At 42.3% G+C, this 20085-nt stretch overlaps 1 protein-coding gene, 5 non-coding genes and 2 pseudogenes across 6 annotated transcripts in view; 6 read left to right on the top strand and 2 right to left on the bottom strand.

Moving 5' to 3' along the window:
* Positions 1 to 3301: 3301 nt before the first annotated feature.
* trnat-agu (transfer RNA threonine (anticodon AGU)) lies at positions 3302 to 3374 on the top strand. The gene has a single exon. It is a non-coding gene; the product is annotated as a tRNA-Thr (tRNA).
* Positions 3375 to 7099: 3725 nt separating this feature from the next.
* On the bottom strand, positions 7100 to 7263 carry LOC132896555 (U1 spliceosomal RNA). Its single transcript, XR_009656083.1, has one exon. It is a non-coding gene; the product is annotated as a U1 spliceosomal RNA (small nuclear RNA).
* A 4731-nt stretch (positions 7264 to 11994) lies between these two features.
* Positions 11995 to 12109, top strand: LOC132895538 (U5 spliceosomal RNA). The gene has a single exon (XR_009655765.1). It is a non-coding gene; the product is annotated as a U5 spliceosomal RNA (small nuclear RNA).
* A 188-nt stretch (positions 12110 to 12297) lies between these two features.
* Positions 12298 to 12498, top strand: LOC132898411 (U2 spliceosomal RNA; annotated as a pseudogene).
* Positions 12499 to 12773: 275 nt separating this feature from the next.
* LOC132898283 (U2 spliceosomal RNA) lies at positions 12774 to 12952 on the top strand (annotated as a pseudogene).
* A 1655-nt stretch (positions 12953 to 14607) lies between these two features.
* Positions 14608 to 20085, top strand: part of LOC132884612 (carbamoyl-phosphate synthase [ammonia], mitochondrial-like) — a 28136-nt gene continuing 22658 nt past the window's right edge. Inside the window, exon 1 of the mRNA XM_060918459.1 lies at positions 14608 to 14715. Within this exon, the coding sequence (XP_060774442.1) occupies positions 14608 to 14715 (108 nt within the window). The remainder of the gene's footprint in view (positions 14716 to 20085) is intronic.
* trnav-aac (transfer RNA valine (anticodon AAC)) lies at positions 19808 to 19880 on the bottom strand. Its single transcript has one exon. It is a non-coding gene; the product is annotated as a tRNA-Val (tRNA).
* Positions 19968 to 20039, top strand: trnag-ucc (transfer RNA glycine (anticodon UCC)). The gene has a single exon. It is a non-coding gene; the product is annotated as a tRNA-Gly (tRNA).

Here is a 20085-nt window from a genome sequence, read left to right as displayed (position 1 = left end):
TAGCTCACTTGTGCTGATGGTTGCCAACACCTGAGCATCTGTTGGCTCATAGCCAGGATGTTTCTTCTTCAGCTCTGCCTGCTTGGCCTCCTTCAGATGACAGATATCCTGCTTGTCCCACTCAAAAATTGTGCTTGACAATTTAGAACAGAACGTACCATACAGTGGATGGTGTTCTGTGGTGAGACCGTCAGCGAACCGCCTCATGAAGTGGAACACACCCAAATGCACAGTGGAGGTCCACGGCCGAAACCATCCTTGGCATGCACTTCCTCAAACCACAGGGGCAGGGGATGGAAGGCTGGTGGCGGCGCACAAACATCCTGGGGCTGGCTGAGGCAGGATTTCTTGTGTAGCTGACAATCTGTTAAATAATCAGAACATCTCCTTGCTCACTCCTCGCCTGCAATAGCTGTCTTCTGGAAAACATTTGAGTAAAAAGACCACCAGCTAGCAGAGGATGGTTTCGATCCATCGGCCTCTAGGTTATGGGATTATGGGCCCAGAACGCTCCCGCTGCGCCACTCTGCTGACCTCACACGCCAGCTGGGACTCAAACCCACAGTCCCTGGCTTAGGAGACCAGTGCCTTATCCATTAGGCTACTGGGGTCTGCCATGACCAGATGAAAAAGGGCAGCCACTCAAAAATAGCTAGGCTCGTTCCTCGGCCGTCTCTCATCTCCGTGACAGAAACTTCTTTTGTGTTTGCTCAGTTTGAAATAATTTGCTGGGTCTGCACCAAAGTCAAACGCTTGCAACATCCGACTTTAATGTCAGCACGTCCTCATTCCAGTCACAAATTGCTCACAAGGCATTTTACCCCGACTTAAGTAAGTAGACTTTTCTTTGGAAGCATGTACACTGCCAGTCGTAGCCAACCAATTTTACACTGGAAAGCACAGCTTTGTACTGAATTTACATAGGCCGCATAATGTTGCGGTGGTTAGCAGTGTCAACTCACACCGAGCAGGGTCTGGGCTTGAGCCTAGTGGGTGACCGGCAGCCTTTATGCCTGGAGCATGCATGCTCTCTTCGTGCCTGTGAGGATTGGCACCGGGTGCTCCGGGTTCCTGCCCCAGTCTCTAGACCTAGAGAAGGTCAAGAGAAAACTCTGAATAGCCCAGAGGTGTTAATGTGTCTGGGTTACCCCTGAGATAGCTCATGGGTACAGAAAATGAACGACTGTATGTGTACAATTCAGGGCACTTGATTAATTACGTTTTATGTCTTGTGCTTAAGAAGAACATGTGGAAAAAAGTTAGAAAACCATGAAATCACTCTGATTTTTCCTGATTCACTGACCAGGATCTTTGCTGCCCAAAGAGATCTGATCTGTGAGTCGTACACATGGGTAACATACTGTGACAACAATTGGTAGATGCAGTGGGCCTTATTTCACTCCCATAATGCCTATGTGCCTGTCTGCGTGATACAAAGCACTGACCAATGGCAAACTAGTGACAGAGCACTGAAAATCAGGCCTCCTGATGGACAATTTTTGAGGCCAGCCACCAAATTTCTAGTAAGACAGATAGATGACGTTTATTGCCTCTGCTGGGAATTTTGGGAAGAAAAGTGGCTAGAAAGAGCAGCAGACTGTGTCGGCGTCTGGGCTCTGGGCCCAGCGCGCTTCCGGTGCGCCACTCTGCACACCCCACACGGGTCTCAAACCCACAATCACTGGGTCACGGAAAACATTGGAGTAAAATTTGGCAGACTCGACAGAAGATGGTTTCGATCCATCGACCTCCGGGCCCGGCACGCTCCCGCTGCTGACCTCTCACTTTCTGTGGGTCTGGAGCCTGCAATAGCTGTCTTCTGGAAAACGTTGGAGTAAAAAGACCACCAGCTAGCAGAGGATGGTTTCGATCCATTGGCCTCTGGGTTAGGGGCCCAGCACGCTCCCGCTGCGCCACTCTGCTGACCACACACCCCAAATGGGACTCGAACCCATAGTCCCTGGCTTAGGAGACCAGTGCCATTATCATTGTTAATTATCATTCAAATTTTAGGTAAATTATTTTAATTTGCATCTTATACGGATTTTATAAGGGAAATACGGATTTTGGAGGTTGGTTATACAGGTTTGATTGACCAAAGGTTGACATGTATGTTAATGGGTAATTAACATCCAAACATGAAGAGGAAAGGAGAATCTTTACCAGTTTCTTCTCTCAGTTAGTGTTGCTGTTGCTCTGCCCCTTCTCTCTCAGCTCTCTTTTTCTTGCATCCACCAACAAAAAAGAATGAAGACGTTTCTGCAGAATCAATTAATAAATAAAATGTGATTTTTTTTTTTTAAATCAGAAAAAAATTATCCTTGGGGCATCATCAGTATATCTGGAGCATGCAAGTCTCACCTGTGTGTGAGAAACACTGCGAGGCTTTCAGTGGATCATTACTGTGCTACAACTTCAAGAACAATTTTAAAGGCTATATGGTGGCAACGAATATATTTTGCACATAATTATTGTTAATGAAGTAAATAATTAAAAAAAAGCAAAGTTTTGACTAATCATTAGTATTTTTAAGAAGTTAGAGGTGAGGATTAGTATTTAGGTCTAAATCCAAATTAAACATTAACAGTTTATAATCAGGACAAAAATGATGGTTGATCATCCGAAAGCGAATTGACATACAGGCAGTTAGAATGTGCATGTGAACATATAAAGAGCTCCATCTTGTGAGAAAAGCACGACTCTGTTCCAGTCATGTGTAGTGCTTTTTGTACAGTGTAGTTGGGTTTCCTGTCACTGTGGGCCCCAGAGCGCAGTAGTACAGTGCAGAGTCTGTCACTGCAGCAGAGGAGATGAGCAGATCCACTTTCTTACTCGTTTTATCAAGTTTTATGGAAAATTGTGAACGAGGCAGTTGAGCCTTGGTGACACTTTCAGTGACTTCATCAAACAGCATCAGAAAATCTGGTCTTGATCCAGGCTTTTGTCGATACCAGTGGACACGCCAAACTGATCCAGCATATGTGCAGGACAGTGTGGTGAGGTCACTCATGGTGCTTATGGTTTGTCTCTTGAGGTCTTGGCCTGTCCAGTGGTTTTGTTAGCTCAGATGAGAAAGTAGCCAGAATGCACAGCCCACAGCCCACTCTACAATTGACACACTGCATTATTTAAAATGCGTGTCCATTTTTTGCGAGACAAATAGTAAACAGAAGCTAACTGCAGCTAGGAACTAAAGTTGTGAGTGACTTTACAGCAGTTTCTGGGGGCTGTTTTGGGGCTCAGTGCAGGGTCTTCAAGTTTCTGCTGTTGCCCCAATCTTCAGGAGCTGCAAAAGCATTAAGGCTCCATAGCTCAGTGGTGAGAGCACTGGTCTAGTAAACCAGGGGTTGTGAGTTCAATTCTCACTGGAGCCTATAAAGAGTTAGTGATAATGTCTCTGAATCTTACTTTTGTTGGCTAGTACGCTACCAGTTTTCATATCGGGTGTAAACAAACCACAGCTGATGGATTCTCAATCCTCCCTGCCCTTCTCTTTCAGTAAACGATAGGTTTTTAAAAAAAAATTATTAAAACAGAGAAAATGCAGTGAGAAGGTACATTCCAACATCCATGTAGGTAAACCTAGGCCAAAAATGGACATCGTCACTCCAATAATTTCAAGCAATTTTGCACACATCATAAGCATAAATAAGCTAAATTCTGTCTGTATCTATCCTTTGCTTCTCTCTGACTTAGATTATCCAAGCAATCTGGTAGTACAGCTTTTCTAGTGGTAGCTTTCTTCAAACTGCAGACATCTGACATCTTCAATATTGTTTGCCTTCAGTATGTAAACAAAGTTCACTTGTCCCCCAGGATAAGGGCAGTAACGGTTGCTAATGTAAGTGTGAGATCAGTGCAAGGGGTCTGTTGCAAATTTTGACAATGTGGCACAAAGTTATAGAAGGGAACTTCTTTATAATCTCACTATCTGGTGTGACCCAGATGAAGATGGGTTCTCTTTTGAGTCTGCTTGCTCGGCTATCGGCTCAAAATCATCCTCAAACAAAAAAACAAAGATTGAGGACGAATTTGAAGCGCTTTCGTGTCTTTTTCAAAAGAATCAGTATCAAGAATTCTTGCCACTGAGGAGAATATTAGAGTCCGTGTGGAAACAAAAGAAGGTACTGGTGCAAATAACATCAAGCGTGCAGCGCCGCCAAGCTGTAAATCGCTGCGATCTAATAATGGCGGGCAAGCTTTTAGTGAATTTTGGAACAGGATTCAGATGCAAAAAAGCATTTTTTGAACCAATTTTTTCTTTATTAGCCAACTTTACAGTGTAATTGAGCACAGCACACACAGAAAACCAGGTACTGTATTTTCTGATGTACCTTTCATGAAACAAGCACTTTCAGAACGATGCAGCCAAGAGAAATCCATGTCGCCAGCAGTTCAGGTCGACCACTGAAGGCATCCATTAAATTAGCTAACTCAATTTTCTGATATTTACCTAAAAGCTAAAAACACAGAAAACAACTACAACTTAGTAAATGAAGATAAAATATGACAGAACTACAGACAAAAAAAGATCTGAACTTCAGCAAATGGATGCGTGAATTTTTCGACTAGCATCCTGTCTGTCAGTGTTAGCTAACGCTACTTATGTCATCTGCTGCACTAGTATATTTTGCCTGAGAAAGTTTCTCAACTAAAGACAAAATAAACAAAAGAACCATGACTTACCTCTGTCTACTTTGCTAAGGCATCGTGTTTAGCAGATAGTTACAACTTCGTACGACACAAATCCTCATAAAATATAAAGTATGACGGACTGATAGAAAACAGTGTCGCCAGTTTCTCGAGCTGAAGTCCATTAACGTTAACATTAAACGTATGATGACGCTGTGTGATGTCACACATTCTCGCAGCGCATGCGCATTCAATGATAATTCCAATGAAAATGTTTTTTTAAAAATTGATGGGTGTAATTCACTTTAGCTTATTTCTTTTGTTGTCTAAATCATTATTGACGAACTCTCATATTGATGGTGCTTTTAGAATAGATGAAAATGAATAAAAGTATTATATTATAATAAACACTGAAGCAGAGGGAGCTCAGCTCCTGCTGGCTGTACTGCCGAGGCGAGGAGGCAGAGCTGAGCTCCGGAGGGCTCCGCCCAATTTAATCTCTGGGTTCGGAACCTGTAAAGTCGGTCCCCTTCCGGATAGCCATTTTGTTTTTTGTTTTTTTCCTGGTGTGAACCGTGACGACATCAGAGGGCATGTTTTTAATTTAGGATAAGTTTCTACATCTTCTTATGATTACTAGTTGGTCTGTGCTTGTATTTTGGAAGAAAGCAAATATCTGCTATGTCTGCAAGCCTTATGAAGACAAGGAGGCTCAGGCACCAAAGCGCAGTGTGTGGAGAAAATGTACCTGGCTCCGCATGTTGCTGGTGTTTTCGTTCTGCTCACACAGCTTTCTGACAACCAGGGAAGAAGTAACAGAACAAAGCTTGCGGGCAAGCAATGCGATCCACCATCTCCGGACTACTGTTTACTTCTGCTGTGCACTGTGCAATGCCTTCTGTCGATGACGCATTCTTGATGACAAATTTCTGTTGAAAACTCATGGAGACCAAGGGCATCACTAGGCCTTTTTTACTGGGGCACATGCCCCAGTAAAAATCAGCTGTGCCCCAGTAAGAAAATGTTGAAAGATTTTTGTAACAAACTAGTTTCTTTGGCAGATCATTTATCTACTGTAAGTTGTAGGACAGAGTGTGTTTCAAACTTCTATCGCCTCTTCTTTCTAACTAATTTTCTGATTGGTCTGGGAGATTCTCACTGTAAACATAGCGTGCGTGCGATGTGCCATGAGTCCATTTAGCCTACTGGAGAGATAAGTCTACTCTTTGGATGAGTCAGAGAATGGGCTCTGGATGAGTTAAGGTAGCGCGAAGTTTTTGCAACAAAACTAAGCAAATCATATTCTAACAAACCCATTAAACTACATCAAATTAAATGATATTAAATTACTTTTCCAGATGGATATCAGACAATTCTTCTCACGAAGCAGAGACAGGGGCAGGGAAACAGTGACAGATGAGGAGGAGGGTGAGAGAGGTAAGATTAAGGTTGTAGGCTATGTGCTAGTCAGTCATAACTAACCAGCTAAGTTCGTGAATCGTGAGAGTTGAGGTGACATGTTTAGCATCAGCATGCATTAAAAGCCCAAATGCCAACAATAATTTTTTTGGGGACTGGGATGTGTTTTCTGTCTAGTTGACCTATTCCTCGCATAACTTCATCCACGAGAGCATGAGAATTATCCACTTTGCATAGGTTGGGGACAGGAACCTTAAGGTGCATTGTGCGGGGAGGCATTTTGTGTGTGTGTTGGGGGGGGTGCAGTGCCCCAGTAAAGCTTAATTCCTAGTGATGCCCCTGATCGAGACCCTTGCTTGTGCCAAGGTTCCCAGAAGCCTGACCTAAACCCGTTCAAGAACACGTTCCCTGGTGGTCGGAAAGCCGTGCAAGCAGATAATAACAGCAACATGCAGAGCCAGCTACATTTTCTCCACATGTTGCACTTTGGTCCCTGAGCCCACTTGTCTTCATAAGACTTCAAACACATCGTGCAACTTGCACTCCAGCACACAATGTCAGGGGAGGGCAAAGAAGGAAGGAAGGAGATAGATAGATAGATCGAAAAGCCACCAGCTCTATTTTTGACTCTGTCAGGGTTATGGGAAAGAGGAGAGAGCAGGAACGCATTCCCCCACTTTCAGAAATGATGCAGTCGATATTCCCGCATTTGAGGAATTCGCAAAGGTCTGCATGACCCCGGTGAAATTCTCTCCGTCCACGGTGCATCCTCAACAACCATTTTCTGCTCAAAACTCATGGAAACCCTATCTGGGTGCTAAGGATAAAAGAAGCCTGAACAAAACCTGTTTCCTAGTGCTCAGAAACCCAGCAATACACAGAACCAGAGAGATTTTTTCCACATGTTACCCTTAAGAGCATAACCCTTCTGGCTCCTCAAAGATTTAAAGCAGCTAGTAGCTCTTGATGTAAAACATCTGAACACAAAGAAAAGAAAAACTTCAGAAAGACAAACAGCTCTATTTTTGACTGCAACAGAATTAGGCAAAAGGGGAGAGCGTGAACGCAGTCCCCCACTACCAGACATTATGCAGTTGAGATTCCTGCATTTGAGGAATTCACAAAGGTCAGCGCAACCTGAGTACAATGGCTGGGCCTCACTTTGGACAAACCACCTTCTTGATCATGGTGTTGCCCCTGCCAGGTAAATATAAGCTTCTTTGCCTGACTGAGATGTAACCCTGCAAGGGTGTAGGCCACTCCGTGAGGGCAGCCAAAGCGTCCGAGCAGGGTTTTGCATAATTTTTGGCCCCTCCTCTTCCAAGTCAGCACAAGACACTGGTGGTGATTTCATGTGCGCTCCCTCTACTGGTCAGACAAGATATGGACCCGACAAGACTTTGCACCGACTGACACGTAGCCCTTTTCCACCAACAGGGAACGGGTTCCCTTCTGGTTCGTGCACCAAAGTTTGATCCGTTCAGAGCATTTTGGTCAAAAATCCATTGGTTCGGACAGTGGTTAAATTGGCTTTTGTAAGGAGGGGGAGCTCTTCTTCACTCACAGTGGTCAATATCTCTCAAAACATTTTTATTTATTGCACCATCAGTTTAATACATATTTTATCAGCTTATGGCCTACTTATTTATATCTCACATCAATGCACATATTGGTAACTTATTAAGCCTATGTTTCACCATCAATCTACACTGTAATTTGTAAAACTTATTCACAATATACATCACCAATTCACATATTAGCAATAGTTATTTATATCTCATCAATCTACACTATTATTTGCATTACTTGTTTACATCTCACACCATCAATTCACATATTAACAACAGTTCTTTACATTTCACACCATAAATCTACATCAGTCAAATCAATTGTTTGCTAAACTTACTTACATGTCACAACATCAAACCACATATCAGCAATAGCCAGTCATTCCAATTTAATTTACAACTTTCCAAATAAGACTTAGATCAAGTTTCTCCTGCCTTTCCTGTCTCTGTCTACATGCTCCTGGGGAGACTCACAGAGTGTCTGGGAGACTAGGGATGTCTGAATCATTTAATTTTGTTATTTAGTCTAGTCTTAGTACCCCACAGCAACCTCATAACTTTGGCCAACCAAAGCAACATTGGATTGGGGGTCGAGCGCATGAGCCAATGGAAAAATCCAGGCTGCCAGTTCTCACTATCACGAGGGAGGTTTGCTAACACTCCATGCGCAAAGATATGTTAGCGGGCATCCATTAAATTAGCTAACTCAATTTTCTGATATTTACCTAAAAGCTAAAAACACAGAAAACTTTTTTTTTTGTCTGACTTTTACTAGACTTAGAAATAGAATATTATTAGAAGAACATCATCAGAGGGTCTACCATTGGCAATTCATAATAGTCATAATTGACATTAACATTGACTTTAGGCATATTAAAGTATGGTCTATAGTCACTGGATTTATCTAGATCTGTTACTATTAATAAGATTTAATTGACACAAGATGTGGTTATTCATACACACACACATTTTATATACATATGCTCAAGGGCACTTCAGCCCAACACCACCCCACATTAACCGAACTACATGTCTTTGAACTGTGGGGTTAACCAGAGCTGACACAGGGAGAACATGCAAACTCCACACAGAAAGGCCCCCACCAGCCGCTGGGCTCAAACCCAGAACCTTCTTGCTGTGAGGTGACAGTGTGAACCATTCCATCCCCCTGCTGACCCGTAGCCAGGGGGGATCGGAGGGTTCGTTCAATTCCCCCGCGACACTGTGCCCTGGACACACACGCCCCCTCAAGATTTATTCATTTGTTCATGTCCGATGAATATATATTGATTCACATTTAAATTTACAATATCAAATCCAGACTAATCAAAAAAGAAAAGTAGACTAAGTGAGGACGAGTTAGAAAAACGGGTTCATTTCTCCTATGTTTATGTTTACACGTTTTGTTCAGACTGCTTTACACCCCAATCCAGTGGGTGGCGGTAATGCCCCCATTAGACCCCTTTCACTGACGTCACCCGAAACCGGAAGTAAACAAACCCTGCGCCACATTGGAAGACCAACAAACTCGTGATTGGGGGAAATAACGGCAGCGCGCGGTATGTGAACCCACGAGGCACTTGGTTCATCAAAAACCTACAATGGTAAACTTTTGTGCTGTGTTAGGGTGTTCAAGGAGCTTTCTGCCAGGAGACAGAGAGAGGATTTAGCTGCTTTATGCAGAGCGGATCTGAATACTTCAAGTCTATTTTGTTACTGGTAAGTCACTAGGCTAGAGTGTTGTAGAACATTTTTTTAAATGTTTACTGAATAAAAACATCCTTAATTTTATCAAATATACTCTACTCTATATTTCATTTCTTTCTTTTGTTTTAATTTTCCTCCCTCCATCCCTCTTTGGATTTTAAATATAGTTTTTCCCCATGTCCAAATAATTCAAATACATATAAATAAAAACAGATAAATAGTAAATTAAAAATAAATTATGAAATAAAAAAATCCATTCTCCCTTGCCCCGAGTCTTATCATATGGGTCAAACCCATCAATCACAGCCAGTTTCTCCACATACCGTGCCCTTTCTGCAGCTGGTAATGTACTCACATAACCAAAATTATCAGCCATCATGTCACTTTACTCTCGCTCGTACTTTGTTTTATATTGTGAGTATGTATGTATGCATGTACTTGGTCTTCCAATATGGCGCCCTAGCACAATCTCGCGGTACGGTGACGTCACGCAGTAGCCCTCTATAAAAGAAGATAAAGACAGAAAACGCAAGAAATCTGCTGCTACTTTGTCCCAAAATATTGGCGCCATGTTCCAAAAAAGGGCCAAAATGGGTAAGGTGCTGAGTGCAGGACTTTGTTTTTCTTTTGTTTACAACAGTAGTGATAGATTGATCTGTCAGAGTGATCAGTGGGGGGGTAGCGTCAGCCTGTCCGTCAGTCTATGTGTGTCAGTGGCACGCACACACAGAGATGAGTTAGGTGGCTCGATGGCTAGGTACTAGTAGCGTCGAACCTGGGGCTGCTTTTATTTTTTTTTCAGCTTGGGAAATCGGAGCTGTGGTGTGGTGTGAAGACAGTAAAATGCGAGACTTTAAGAGCATGTGTTTTTCAGTCATCATGGTAACATGGCATCATGGTAACATGATGCCCTGTCATGGTAACATGACGCCCTGTCAGTGGTTTGGCATTTGGATCAGAGTGAAAAGAAACGTGTGCACTAGCTGAAAAATGAAAATGTTCAGACCAGTGTGTGTGAAAACACCCACTGTTGCTGCATTTGGGCATTTTTAAATCAATTGTCCTTATAGGGCTGTGCGATATTATTTCAATCTCAGGATTACTTGAAACATTTATCTCAATTAGAAATTATTGTTGTTTTTTATGCTAAAGCATGGGCAGATCAGGAGTGTTCTGATGCCATAAACAACCACTGAAGTGAGCAACAGAGACAGACAACAACAGACAGACAATGAAGGAGAGCAACAACAGACAGACAGAGGAGGGGAGAGCAGCAACAGAGACAGACAATGAAGGAGAGCAACAACAGACAGACAATGAAGGAGAGCAACAACAGACAGACAATGAAGGAGAGCAGCAACAGACAGACAATGAAGGAGAGCAACAACAGAGACAGACAATGAAGGAGAGCAACAACAGACAGACAATGAAGGAGAGCAGCAACAGACAGACAATGAAGGAGAGCAACAACAGACAGACAGAGGAGGGGAGAGCAGCAACAGAGACAGACAATGAAGGAGAGCAACAACAGACAGACAATGAAGGAGAGCAACAACAGACAGACAGAGGAGGGGAGAGCAGCAACAGACAGACAATGAAGGAGAGCAGCAACAGACAGACAATGAAGGAGAGCAACAACAGACAGACAATGAAGGAGAGCAACAACAGACAGACAGAGGAGGGGAGAGCAGCAACAGACAGACAATGAAGGAGAGCAGCAACAGACAGACAATGAAGGAGAGCAACAACAGACAGACAATGAAGGAGAGCAACAACAGACAGACAGAGGAGGGGAGAGCAGCAACAGACAGACAATGAAGGAGAGCAACAACAGAGAGACAATGAAGGAGAGCAACAACAGACAGACAATGAAGGAGAGCAACAACAGAGACAGACAATGAAGGAGAGCAACAACAGACAGACAGTGAAGGAGAGCAACAACAGACAGACAGTGAAGGAGAGCAACAACAGACAGACAATGAAGGAGAGCAACAACAGACAGACAATGAAGGAGAGCAACAGAGACAGACAATGAAGTCACAGCAGTTGTCGGAAGATAACAATAATAAGTTAGACAACAGAGAACTTATAATGAATAAAAAAATGTCTAAATTAGAAGATTTGAAGTGTGCTCGTGTATTTGGGGGGTACGGGAGTAGGGGGCCAGATGAAGTCCACTTTTGGGGGGAAAAAAGATCCCCCCCAATGCTGGCTACGGGCCTGCCGTGCTGTGCAAGTTAATAAATTTTTAAAGCCTCCCTGTCGGGGAATCAAGCCCCAGTCTTCCGCGTGACAGGCAGAGATACTGTCCACTATACTAACGAGGATGACGCAATAGCCCTCATTTATCAATAAAAAATGTGGTATGGAAAGCACTTACTGCTGGGGTCAACAGCGTTCCTGTCAATAATCAAACTCCAGCTGATGTTTTCATATTTAATTTATAGGCCTACATCCGTGATATTGGACAGATCACACAGCACTCAACTGTTCCTTTTCAAAATTCAACACCCCCCACCCCGCTTGCTTATCTATCTATCTATCTATCTATCTATCATTCTTTCAAAAAAGCTCGTTGGTCAGACATTTCTCTGCCTGCGTGCAATGGCTAATAAAGCTGTAAAGGCACCTCCAATCCAGTGTCACTAACCTGATCCAGTGTTAAGTGCAGCTCAGGTTTCTCTTCATTGACGCATAAATCTTTCGCCTTTTACTAAAGATTTCTGTGGAGAGAAATGTTAATGAGTTCAGCATATTTTTGCAGGCTTTGCTCTGGCAGAGCTGAACATTTCTAGTCAACAAATGTTAGAACTATTGATCATTTTGCATTAAAGTATCTCCCACACGCCCCAAAAGATGATGTCTCTCTTCAAAAGGATCCAGCTGTTGGGGGCGGAGTCTAGCTGTGTTTACCTTTCTGGATTTTAATATGTGGAAGTGGTATATTTAAAGCCATTAGCTACAGTAAATTATCATTTCTCTGCATTTTGATTAGGATCAAGTGTAGTATCTATTCTAATCAATTTAATATTTGATTTGTTCTTTAAACGAGAGCGTTATATCCAGTAGGTTTTTTTTTTTTTTAGAGTAAGGAGCTGGGATTGGCGTTTGCTCTTTTCATATACCAATCTAATGTTATAGTACCTCTATCTTTGTTCTTGAGAAAGCTTTTTTTTTCCTTATTTAACACACTCTTTAAATGAAGTTGATTAATGGCTTTTTTAGAGTAGAGAGTAAAAATAAGAATTTGTTCCTTTTATTGTATACATTCATATGGTATTATAGTAGATTTAGGAATGGTTACCTTATTTTAAAAAAGAAAAAAAAATATTTTGCCTGCCCTAACTTTTTTCCCTATTTTTTGGTTTTCTCCATGCTCAACAACACAGGTGTAGAATTGGGTGTGGGCGGTATGGGAGAGAAATGTTAACGAGTTCAACGTAAGTTATTGCTTTTCGGCCTTTTGGTTAAGGTCAAGCGTGGTATCTATTCTTATCAATTTAATATCTGATATGTTCTGTAAATGAAAATGTTATATCAGGCAGATTTTTTTTTTAGAACAGGGAGCTGGAATGGGGGTTTGCTCCTATCAACCTGATATTATAGTATTTTCAGGAATAATGCCTTTGCTCAAAAAAAGGATTTTTTAATTCTTATTTGACACTCTTTAAGTGAAGTTAATAAATTTTTTTTTACAGTAGAGAATTAAAATAGGAATTTGGTTCTTTTATTCTATACGCTCATGTGGTATTATACTAGATTTAGGAATGGTTACCGTATTTAAAAAAAAAAAGAAAAAAAATCTTTATTTTGCCTGCCCTAACTTTTTCCCTATTTTCTGGTTTTCTCCATGCTCAACAACACAGGTGTAGAATTGGGTGTGGGCGGTGTGGGCGTGTCCCTACCAATATTTCTGACTGAAGAAAAAAAAATCCCGCCCCGTGCGCGGTACACAAAGGGTTACTGTAGGTTTCCACTGGGCGAAACACCACGCCCAGTTCGCTCATGAATATTCACTCTGGGGGCGTGGCCGCAAAAACAGCCCGCACTTTTGGCTACCGTGTCAATTAGCAAGTGCGGTTGCAGTGATGATGATAACGATGGTTTATTTCAAACATGTAAACAAACAATGAATAAATAAGCAGATAACAAGAAAAACAAAACAGCATTTGCAACAAGAACACGTAAAAAGCCACTAAATTAGAAAATAAACCTTAAATAATATAGGTAATAATAATATATCAAAACAAAAGAAAACAAGACAAAAATACAAACAAGCAGGGACGTGCACAGGATTATAGAGGGGCAGGGGCTCAAAGTCAGAAAAAGGGCAGCAAGTGCATTATTTTTTTCCCCGGTCCTTTCCAAAATATGGAAATGTAGAATTAAAATTAACGTACTAAGAGGAAGGTAAGTACTTAGCTATGTGTCCTGTGTTGGTGAAAGTGATATGCAATTGCCATTTCTTTTGTGTCAGCAAAATTGTCACTCACATTATCATAGGCTTGGAAGACATGCAAAGCAATAAAACACTGGTGCATTATTAGGCTTTTTTATTGTTAAAGATTTAACATTGAACAGTGAAACCTGAACTTTGAACAAATAAGTAAATAGCCTAATGGACAAAATGATAAAAAAATCAGTCCTTCTTCTCATAAGGTAGAAGCCTAACATTCCAGGGGCCTTAAAGCAGTAACCTTCTGGGGGCCATGTCCCTGTAGATATTAATGACCTCATTGTGATTTATCGGTATGTCTTTTTCAATCGAGAGGAGAAGGAGATCAGAGAGCCTCTCTTCTTTGCATAGGCTTCTGAGTAAATTTTTCACAAGCTTTTGTTTTTGTTTTTTTCTGAAACATAACCCATATTTGATTTGAGCACATTGTGGAAGAGGTCGACGACTAGTTATATATACAAGAGGAGAATGTAAGCTTCCCGACGATATATGACACTTGCATGTACACCGAAGCACGCCCGAGGCAATCGATTGTGAACAGTAACAGGTCAGGTCATGTCAGTTAACAAGCAGATTATTAAACTACAGAGACTTAAATTACTCGCACAAATGTCAGTAGCCCTGAAATGACACAGGCTCGCGGAGACTCACAAGAAACGTGTGCAACAGAAAGAAACGTCTAAATCTATGGATGCTTTCCTCCGACCTAAAAACGACTCTCTAGCTGACAAAGTGACTGCGGCAGAGGTGACGAGTGTGTATCACACTGCCCAACACGCAACATCATATCGGGCAGGAGATTGTGGCACAAAGCTAGCTGCAACGATGTATCAGGACTCCGACATTGCGAAGATGATGGCATGTGGTCGGACAAAGGCAGAAGCCATCGTCACGGACGTGCTTGCCCCTGCCTCCGTCAAAGATTGCTTGAAAGTCCTCAGAAGACCACTGAATGAGCAATGAGAGACAACAACCAAAGGTAAAGTTAAAAGTTATATTAATGGATGTAACAGTGTTGCGTTAGCTATCTAGCTAACGTCAGTGAAAAAAATTAAAAATTAATTTAATTCTGTCTCTTATCTCTCTTCCTTATTTCATTCAGATGCATACATGTCAACCTATACGGAATGTCTGTATTTTATACGGATTTGATTCAATAAACGTAGTATACGGGCATACAAATAAAGTTATACGGATTCTTTAAAAAAACTTCAATATTTATTTAGAGCTATAATAAATTCCCACGATGATAAAAGAGCGCATAACATTTACAAACGTACTGTACGCCACAGAAAGCACAAACAGCCAGTAAAGAGTCTTATGAAATCGCGCGTTATCTTGTGGTAGCGAGACTTCGTTCCACTTTTGATCATGCGCACACCGCATTGCAAGAATCCCGCCAACCAGGAAGTATTTTGTTTGAAATGCGTATTTCCATCTGAGCGACTTTCACTAGTGACTGAAAAGATTCTGAATGGGCACTCCGGCAAGATCAACACAGACACTTGCTGTGACTTGCAGCCTAGTGAGGTATTGGTGCAGAGTGCTAAAAAAGCTGTCATGGAGTACAATTCAGAACATTAGAGTGGCACTTTGTGTTTTTGTCGAACATTGGAGCTTTGTATTCATTCTGAAGGTTTATTGTTATTAATATTGAATAAAAAGTAACTGGGATATATCATTGTTAATTATCATTCAAATTTTAGGTAAATTATTTTAATTTGCATCTTATACGGATTTTATAAGGGAAATACGGATTTTGGAGGTTGGCTATACAGGTTTGATTGACCAAAGGTTGACATGTATGCAGATGCTGGTGAGTCCTAAACGTGTCCCCAAAGGCCTAAAGGTGTCCCCAAACACAGAAGAGTTTTTGCTGTGGTTGTGAGTTAAGAGACTTTTTTTCTACTGTTTCTGTGGTGCTGAGCCACTACAATTCCTGTTAATCCACTGAAAACTAAATGGAGACTTGTCACTATTCCTGCTGTACTGATGCACTGCAAAGCCTCAGACTCAATATTATATTATGATTGATTTAAAGTGAATAAATTGTAATGGAAAATAAATAAAATTGAGTAGCTTCAGTAAATAATAAGTGGAAGTGTGTCTGTCAAGTCATTGAATGGTCAAAATATTATGAATGTTTATTTAAAAAAAAACATTTGGTGGCCTGTTCATGACCATACATCACCAATAACAGCAGAATAGGGTATTATTGATATACCATGTAAGGTAGTATGTGCTAGAAATGGGTAAACCACTATCTGTGAGTCTTCCAGCGGCCGGCGCGGTGCCGTCCCACATTGTCCCTCAAAAACATACCCGTTTTCCCCCCTTGGGTTTATGAGCAGGTGGTCACCCTACCCTACAAACGCCCAGATGTCATGTCCATACAGCTTGAAAGGGCTAACTGTTAGACCACAGCTCACATGTACCAGCTGCCTCACTGTCCGCCTCCTCTGTTATCATTGTGGCAGCGCGCGCAGCGGCTTCTTCCCTCTCACTCAGTCCGTGCGCGCCCTCTCTCTGGCCGCACGCGAGCGGAGCAGCAATGGACAGAGAAGCGGCAGCTCAACGCACACAGCCACCCCGGATTACAGCGCACACAGCCACCCCGGATTACAGCGCACACAACCACCCTGCATTACAGCGCACACAGCCACCCCAGATTACAGCGCACACAGCCACCCCGGATTACAGCGCACACAACCACCCCGGATTACAATGCACACAGCCACCCCGGATTACAGCGTACACAGCCACCCCGGATTACAGCGCACACAACCACCCCAGATTACAGCGCACACAGCCACCCCGGATTACAGCGCACACAACCACCCCGGATTACAGCGCACACAACCACCCCGGATTACAGCGCACACAACCACCCCGGATGACAGCGCACACAACCACCCCGGATGACAGCGCACACAGCCACCCCGGATTACAGCGCACACAGCCACCCCGGATTACAGCGCACACAACCACCCCGGATTACAGCGCACACAACCACCCCGGATTACAGCGCACACAGCCACCCCGGATTACAGCGCACACAGCCACCCCGGATTACAGCGCACACAGCCACCCCGGATTACAGCGCACACAGCCACCCCGGATTACAGCGCACACAGCCACCCCGGATTACAGCGCACACAGCCACCCCGGATTACAGCGCACACAGCCACCCCGGATTACAGCGCACACAGCCACCCCAGATTACAGCGCACACAACCACCCCGGATTACAAGAACATTGGTAGATAGCCGTTTATTGTTTTTGTACCGCCGTTGTTTTAAACTTCTAACAGGACTGTATTATTTATTATTAGGATTATTATTATTATTATTATTTTAAAAGGGCAATATTTAATTCGAGGCAAAAAGGGCAGGGGCTCAAGCACCCCTAAAGCCCTATGTGTGCATGTGCCTGCAAACAAGGACGTACTAAGCAGTTTTGAGTTTACATGTCCAAAAAGGAGTGGGCTGAAGTAAAAACTTATTTAATCCCACCCCTCTACTTTAGTCAATATAAATTGATTATCGAGCTTCCTTATATATATATATATATATATATATATATATATATATATATATATATATACACACACACGCGCGCGCACACACACACACACACACACACACACACACACACACATATATATATATATATATATATATATATATATATATATATATATATACTGTATATTACTTATTATTTCAACTCTTCAGATATCAATTCTCTATGACTATATCCAGGGGCGGAGCGGGGGGGGGCAGGAGGAGCCGTGGCCACCCCAGGGCACGCCTTGGCCCCGCCCTGGCCACCCCAGGGCTGGACAATAAAATTTATAAAACCGGTATGTCCCACAAAATGTTAGTTCCGCCCGCTGGATTTTTGTTCCACCTATTTGGTTTCTGCGGGGATGCATATTACTGTAGCACATAAACGTTTCGCGTGTTCAAGCAGCAGGTGGTATCAGATAGTCATGCTCTAGTCCTACAACACAACAACCTACGAACTACGTGAATGTGCGATTAATTTGGGAGGCAAGTTATTCATCTCTTATACTTTCTTCAAGTTCTCACTTTGTAGATATACAGTTACAATTCTGTCCTCAGACAATTCAGAGTTTCCAGAAATCTCCTGAGTTTCCAGAAATCTCCACTTTGCCTGGGGTTTTCGAAAGTATCCGTTTTCAGTGACTGAAACCTTCGTTTACATGTAAATGCAACCGTATAGATAAATATGTGTCTTTATAGATATCCGGCTACAGTGGGATTTGTGCTGTGTGCACACATAGATAGATACTAGATACACAGTAGATATAGAGAAGTTGTGTGATGTTTATATTAATGTGTGTGAGATGTTGTGTGTTACTGGTGGGAGTACACATTGATTATTAATTGTCACACTCATACATACACAACACTCATGCATTCTCTCAACACACACTGTCCCCCTACCCCTCTCATGCGCCACATTTCTATATTTACATGTAACACACTCACTCATACACAACACTTATGCAATCTCTTAACACACTATCTCTCACACACACACACACACACACACAATTTGTGCACTACATTTCTATATTTACATGTAACATTCATACACTCTCAACACAGACACACAACTCATGCACTAAATTTTTATATTTAAATGTAACACTCATGCACTGTCTTAACACTCTCTCTCTCACTCATATATGAACACACACTTCACTCTCTTAACACACACTATGTCTTTCTCTCACTCACTATAAGATACAACTCATGCACTCTCAACACACACCCTCTCTTACACACACACACACACCACTCATGCATGATGCACTACATTTCTATATTTACATGTAACACACTCACTGGTATACACAACACTCGTGCACTCTCAACACACACACCACTCATGCACTACATTTCTATATTCACGTATAACACACACAACACTCATGCACTCTGAACATACACTCTCTCTCACACACCCACACAACTTATGCACTTCATTTTTGTATTTACATGTAACATATCTTCACGCACACAGAGCTCATCTATATCTACATGCAGTGCACATACTTTCCCCCCTGTCTCTCACACACACACACACCACTCATGCACTACACCTCATCTATGTCATGTGTTACATCAGTGTAACACTTGCACTCACTCACACACACGCACGCGCACACACACACAAACACATTTTGTAACTCAACACATTTAGTTTGTACAGTACTTACAATGGACAATATCACAACGTGTTGTAAGTGTTTACATATGTTGTATGTATGAGTTAAGTATACAAGTATTTTCCTTTTCCTGAGCAAAGCACTCTTTATTCAAGCCTGACTAATATCCTTACTACTTCCCAGGTGCCTGGGCCAGGTGATCTTTTAGTTTTTACTTCTGCATTTTAGTAGTGATCGTTAAAATCCTGATGCTTAACTAGAGTAAACAAGTTGGATGGTTTCTTTGTTTTGCAGATGCTTTATGTTACATAAATAAATGAATACATTAATTTCTGACCTCTTGGCTCACATGGGTTTTGTTCATGAGTTAGGCACCAGATATGCCACCAGATACATCAGAATACAGGAACTCAAATCTAGCTAATTCAAAATTTCCCGGGGAAGGACCCCCGGACCCCCTCACCTCACCTTTATTTAGTCACAGCATGGCCACCCCCTGTATATCCTTGGCCCCCCTTTGGCCACCCCATGTAAAAAATCCTGGCTACGCCACTGAATTCAACACTGGGGATTTTGCTGTTTGTGTTTGATGATGGTTCATGCTGAAAGCCTGATGAGTCCACTTCTTACTGTGGTTATTTTCTGTGTTCTTTAATACTCTCACTCCTGCTATAATTGACCTTAAAAGATGCTGAAAAATCAGCATTCTAAGGCACAGTATACATTCGACACAGACTGTCCATTCCAGTGTGTTGACGCTGAATACATGTACACTACCACAACTGGATCGGAATATTCAAAAAATAAATAAATAAACGAACCCATCACTATTTCTGCCTGGTTTCAAACCAGGGACCTTTCGTATGTTAGACAAACATGATAACCACTACACTACAGAAACCTCAGCACTTGGACCGATCAGCTGTTGCCTGGGCCTCAAGTTCAGAAGCAATGGCACTTAGGCATCTGTCCCCAGGCCAGGCACGCAGCATTGGTGGTATAGTGGCTAGCATAGCTGCCTTCCAAGCAGTTGACCTGGGTTCGATTCCCGGCCAACGCACACCCTTTAACGCTTCGTTTCTCTGATGAAAGGCAGAGATCGTGGC

Source organism: Neoarius graeffei, chromosome 1 (genome assembly GCF_027579695.1).
Source record: "Neoarius graeffei isolate fNeoGra1 chromosome 1, fNeoGra1.pri, whole genome shotgun sequence".
Lineage (NCBI taxonomy): Eukaryota > Metazoa > Chordata > Actinopteri > Siluriformes > Ariidae > Neoarius > Neoarius graeffei.
Note: the sequence above shows the minus strand (reverse complement) of the source record. Positions and strands in the feature narration are given on the sequence as shown.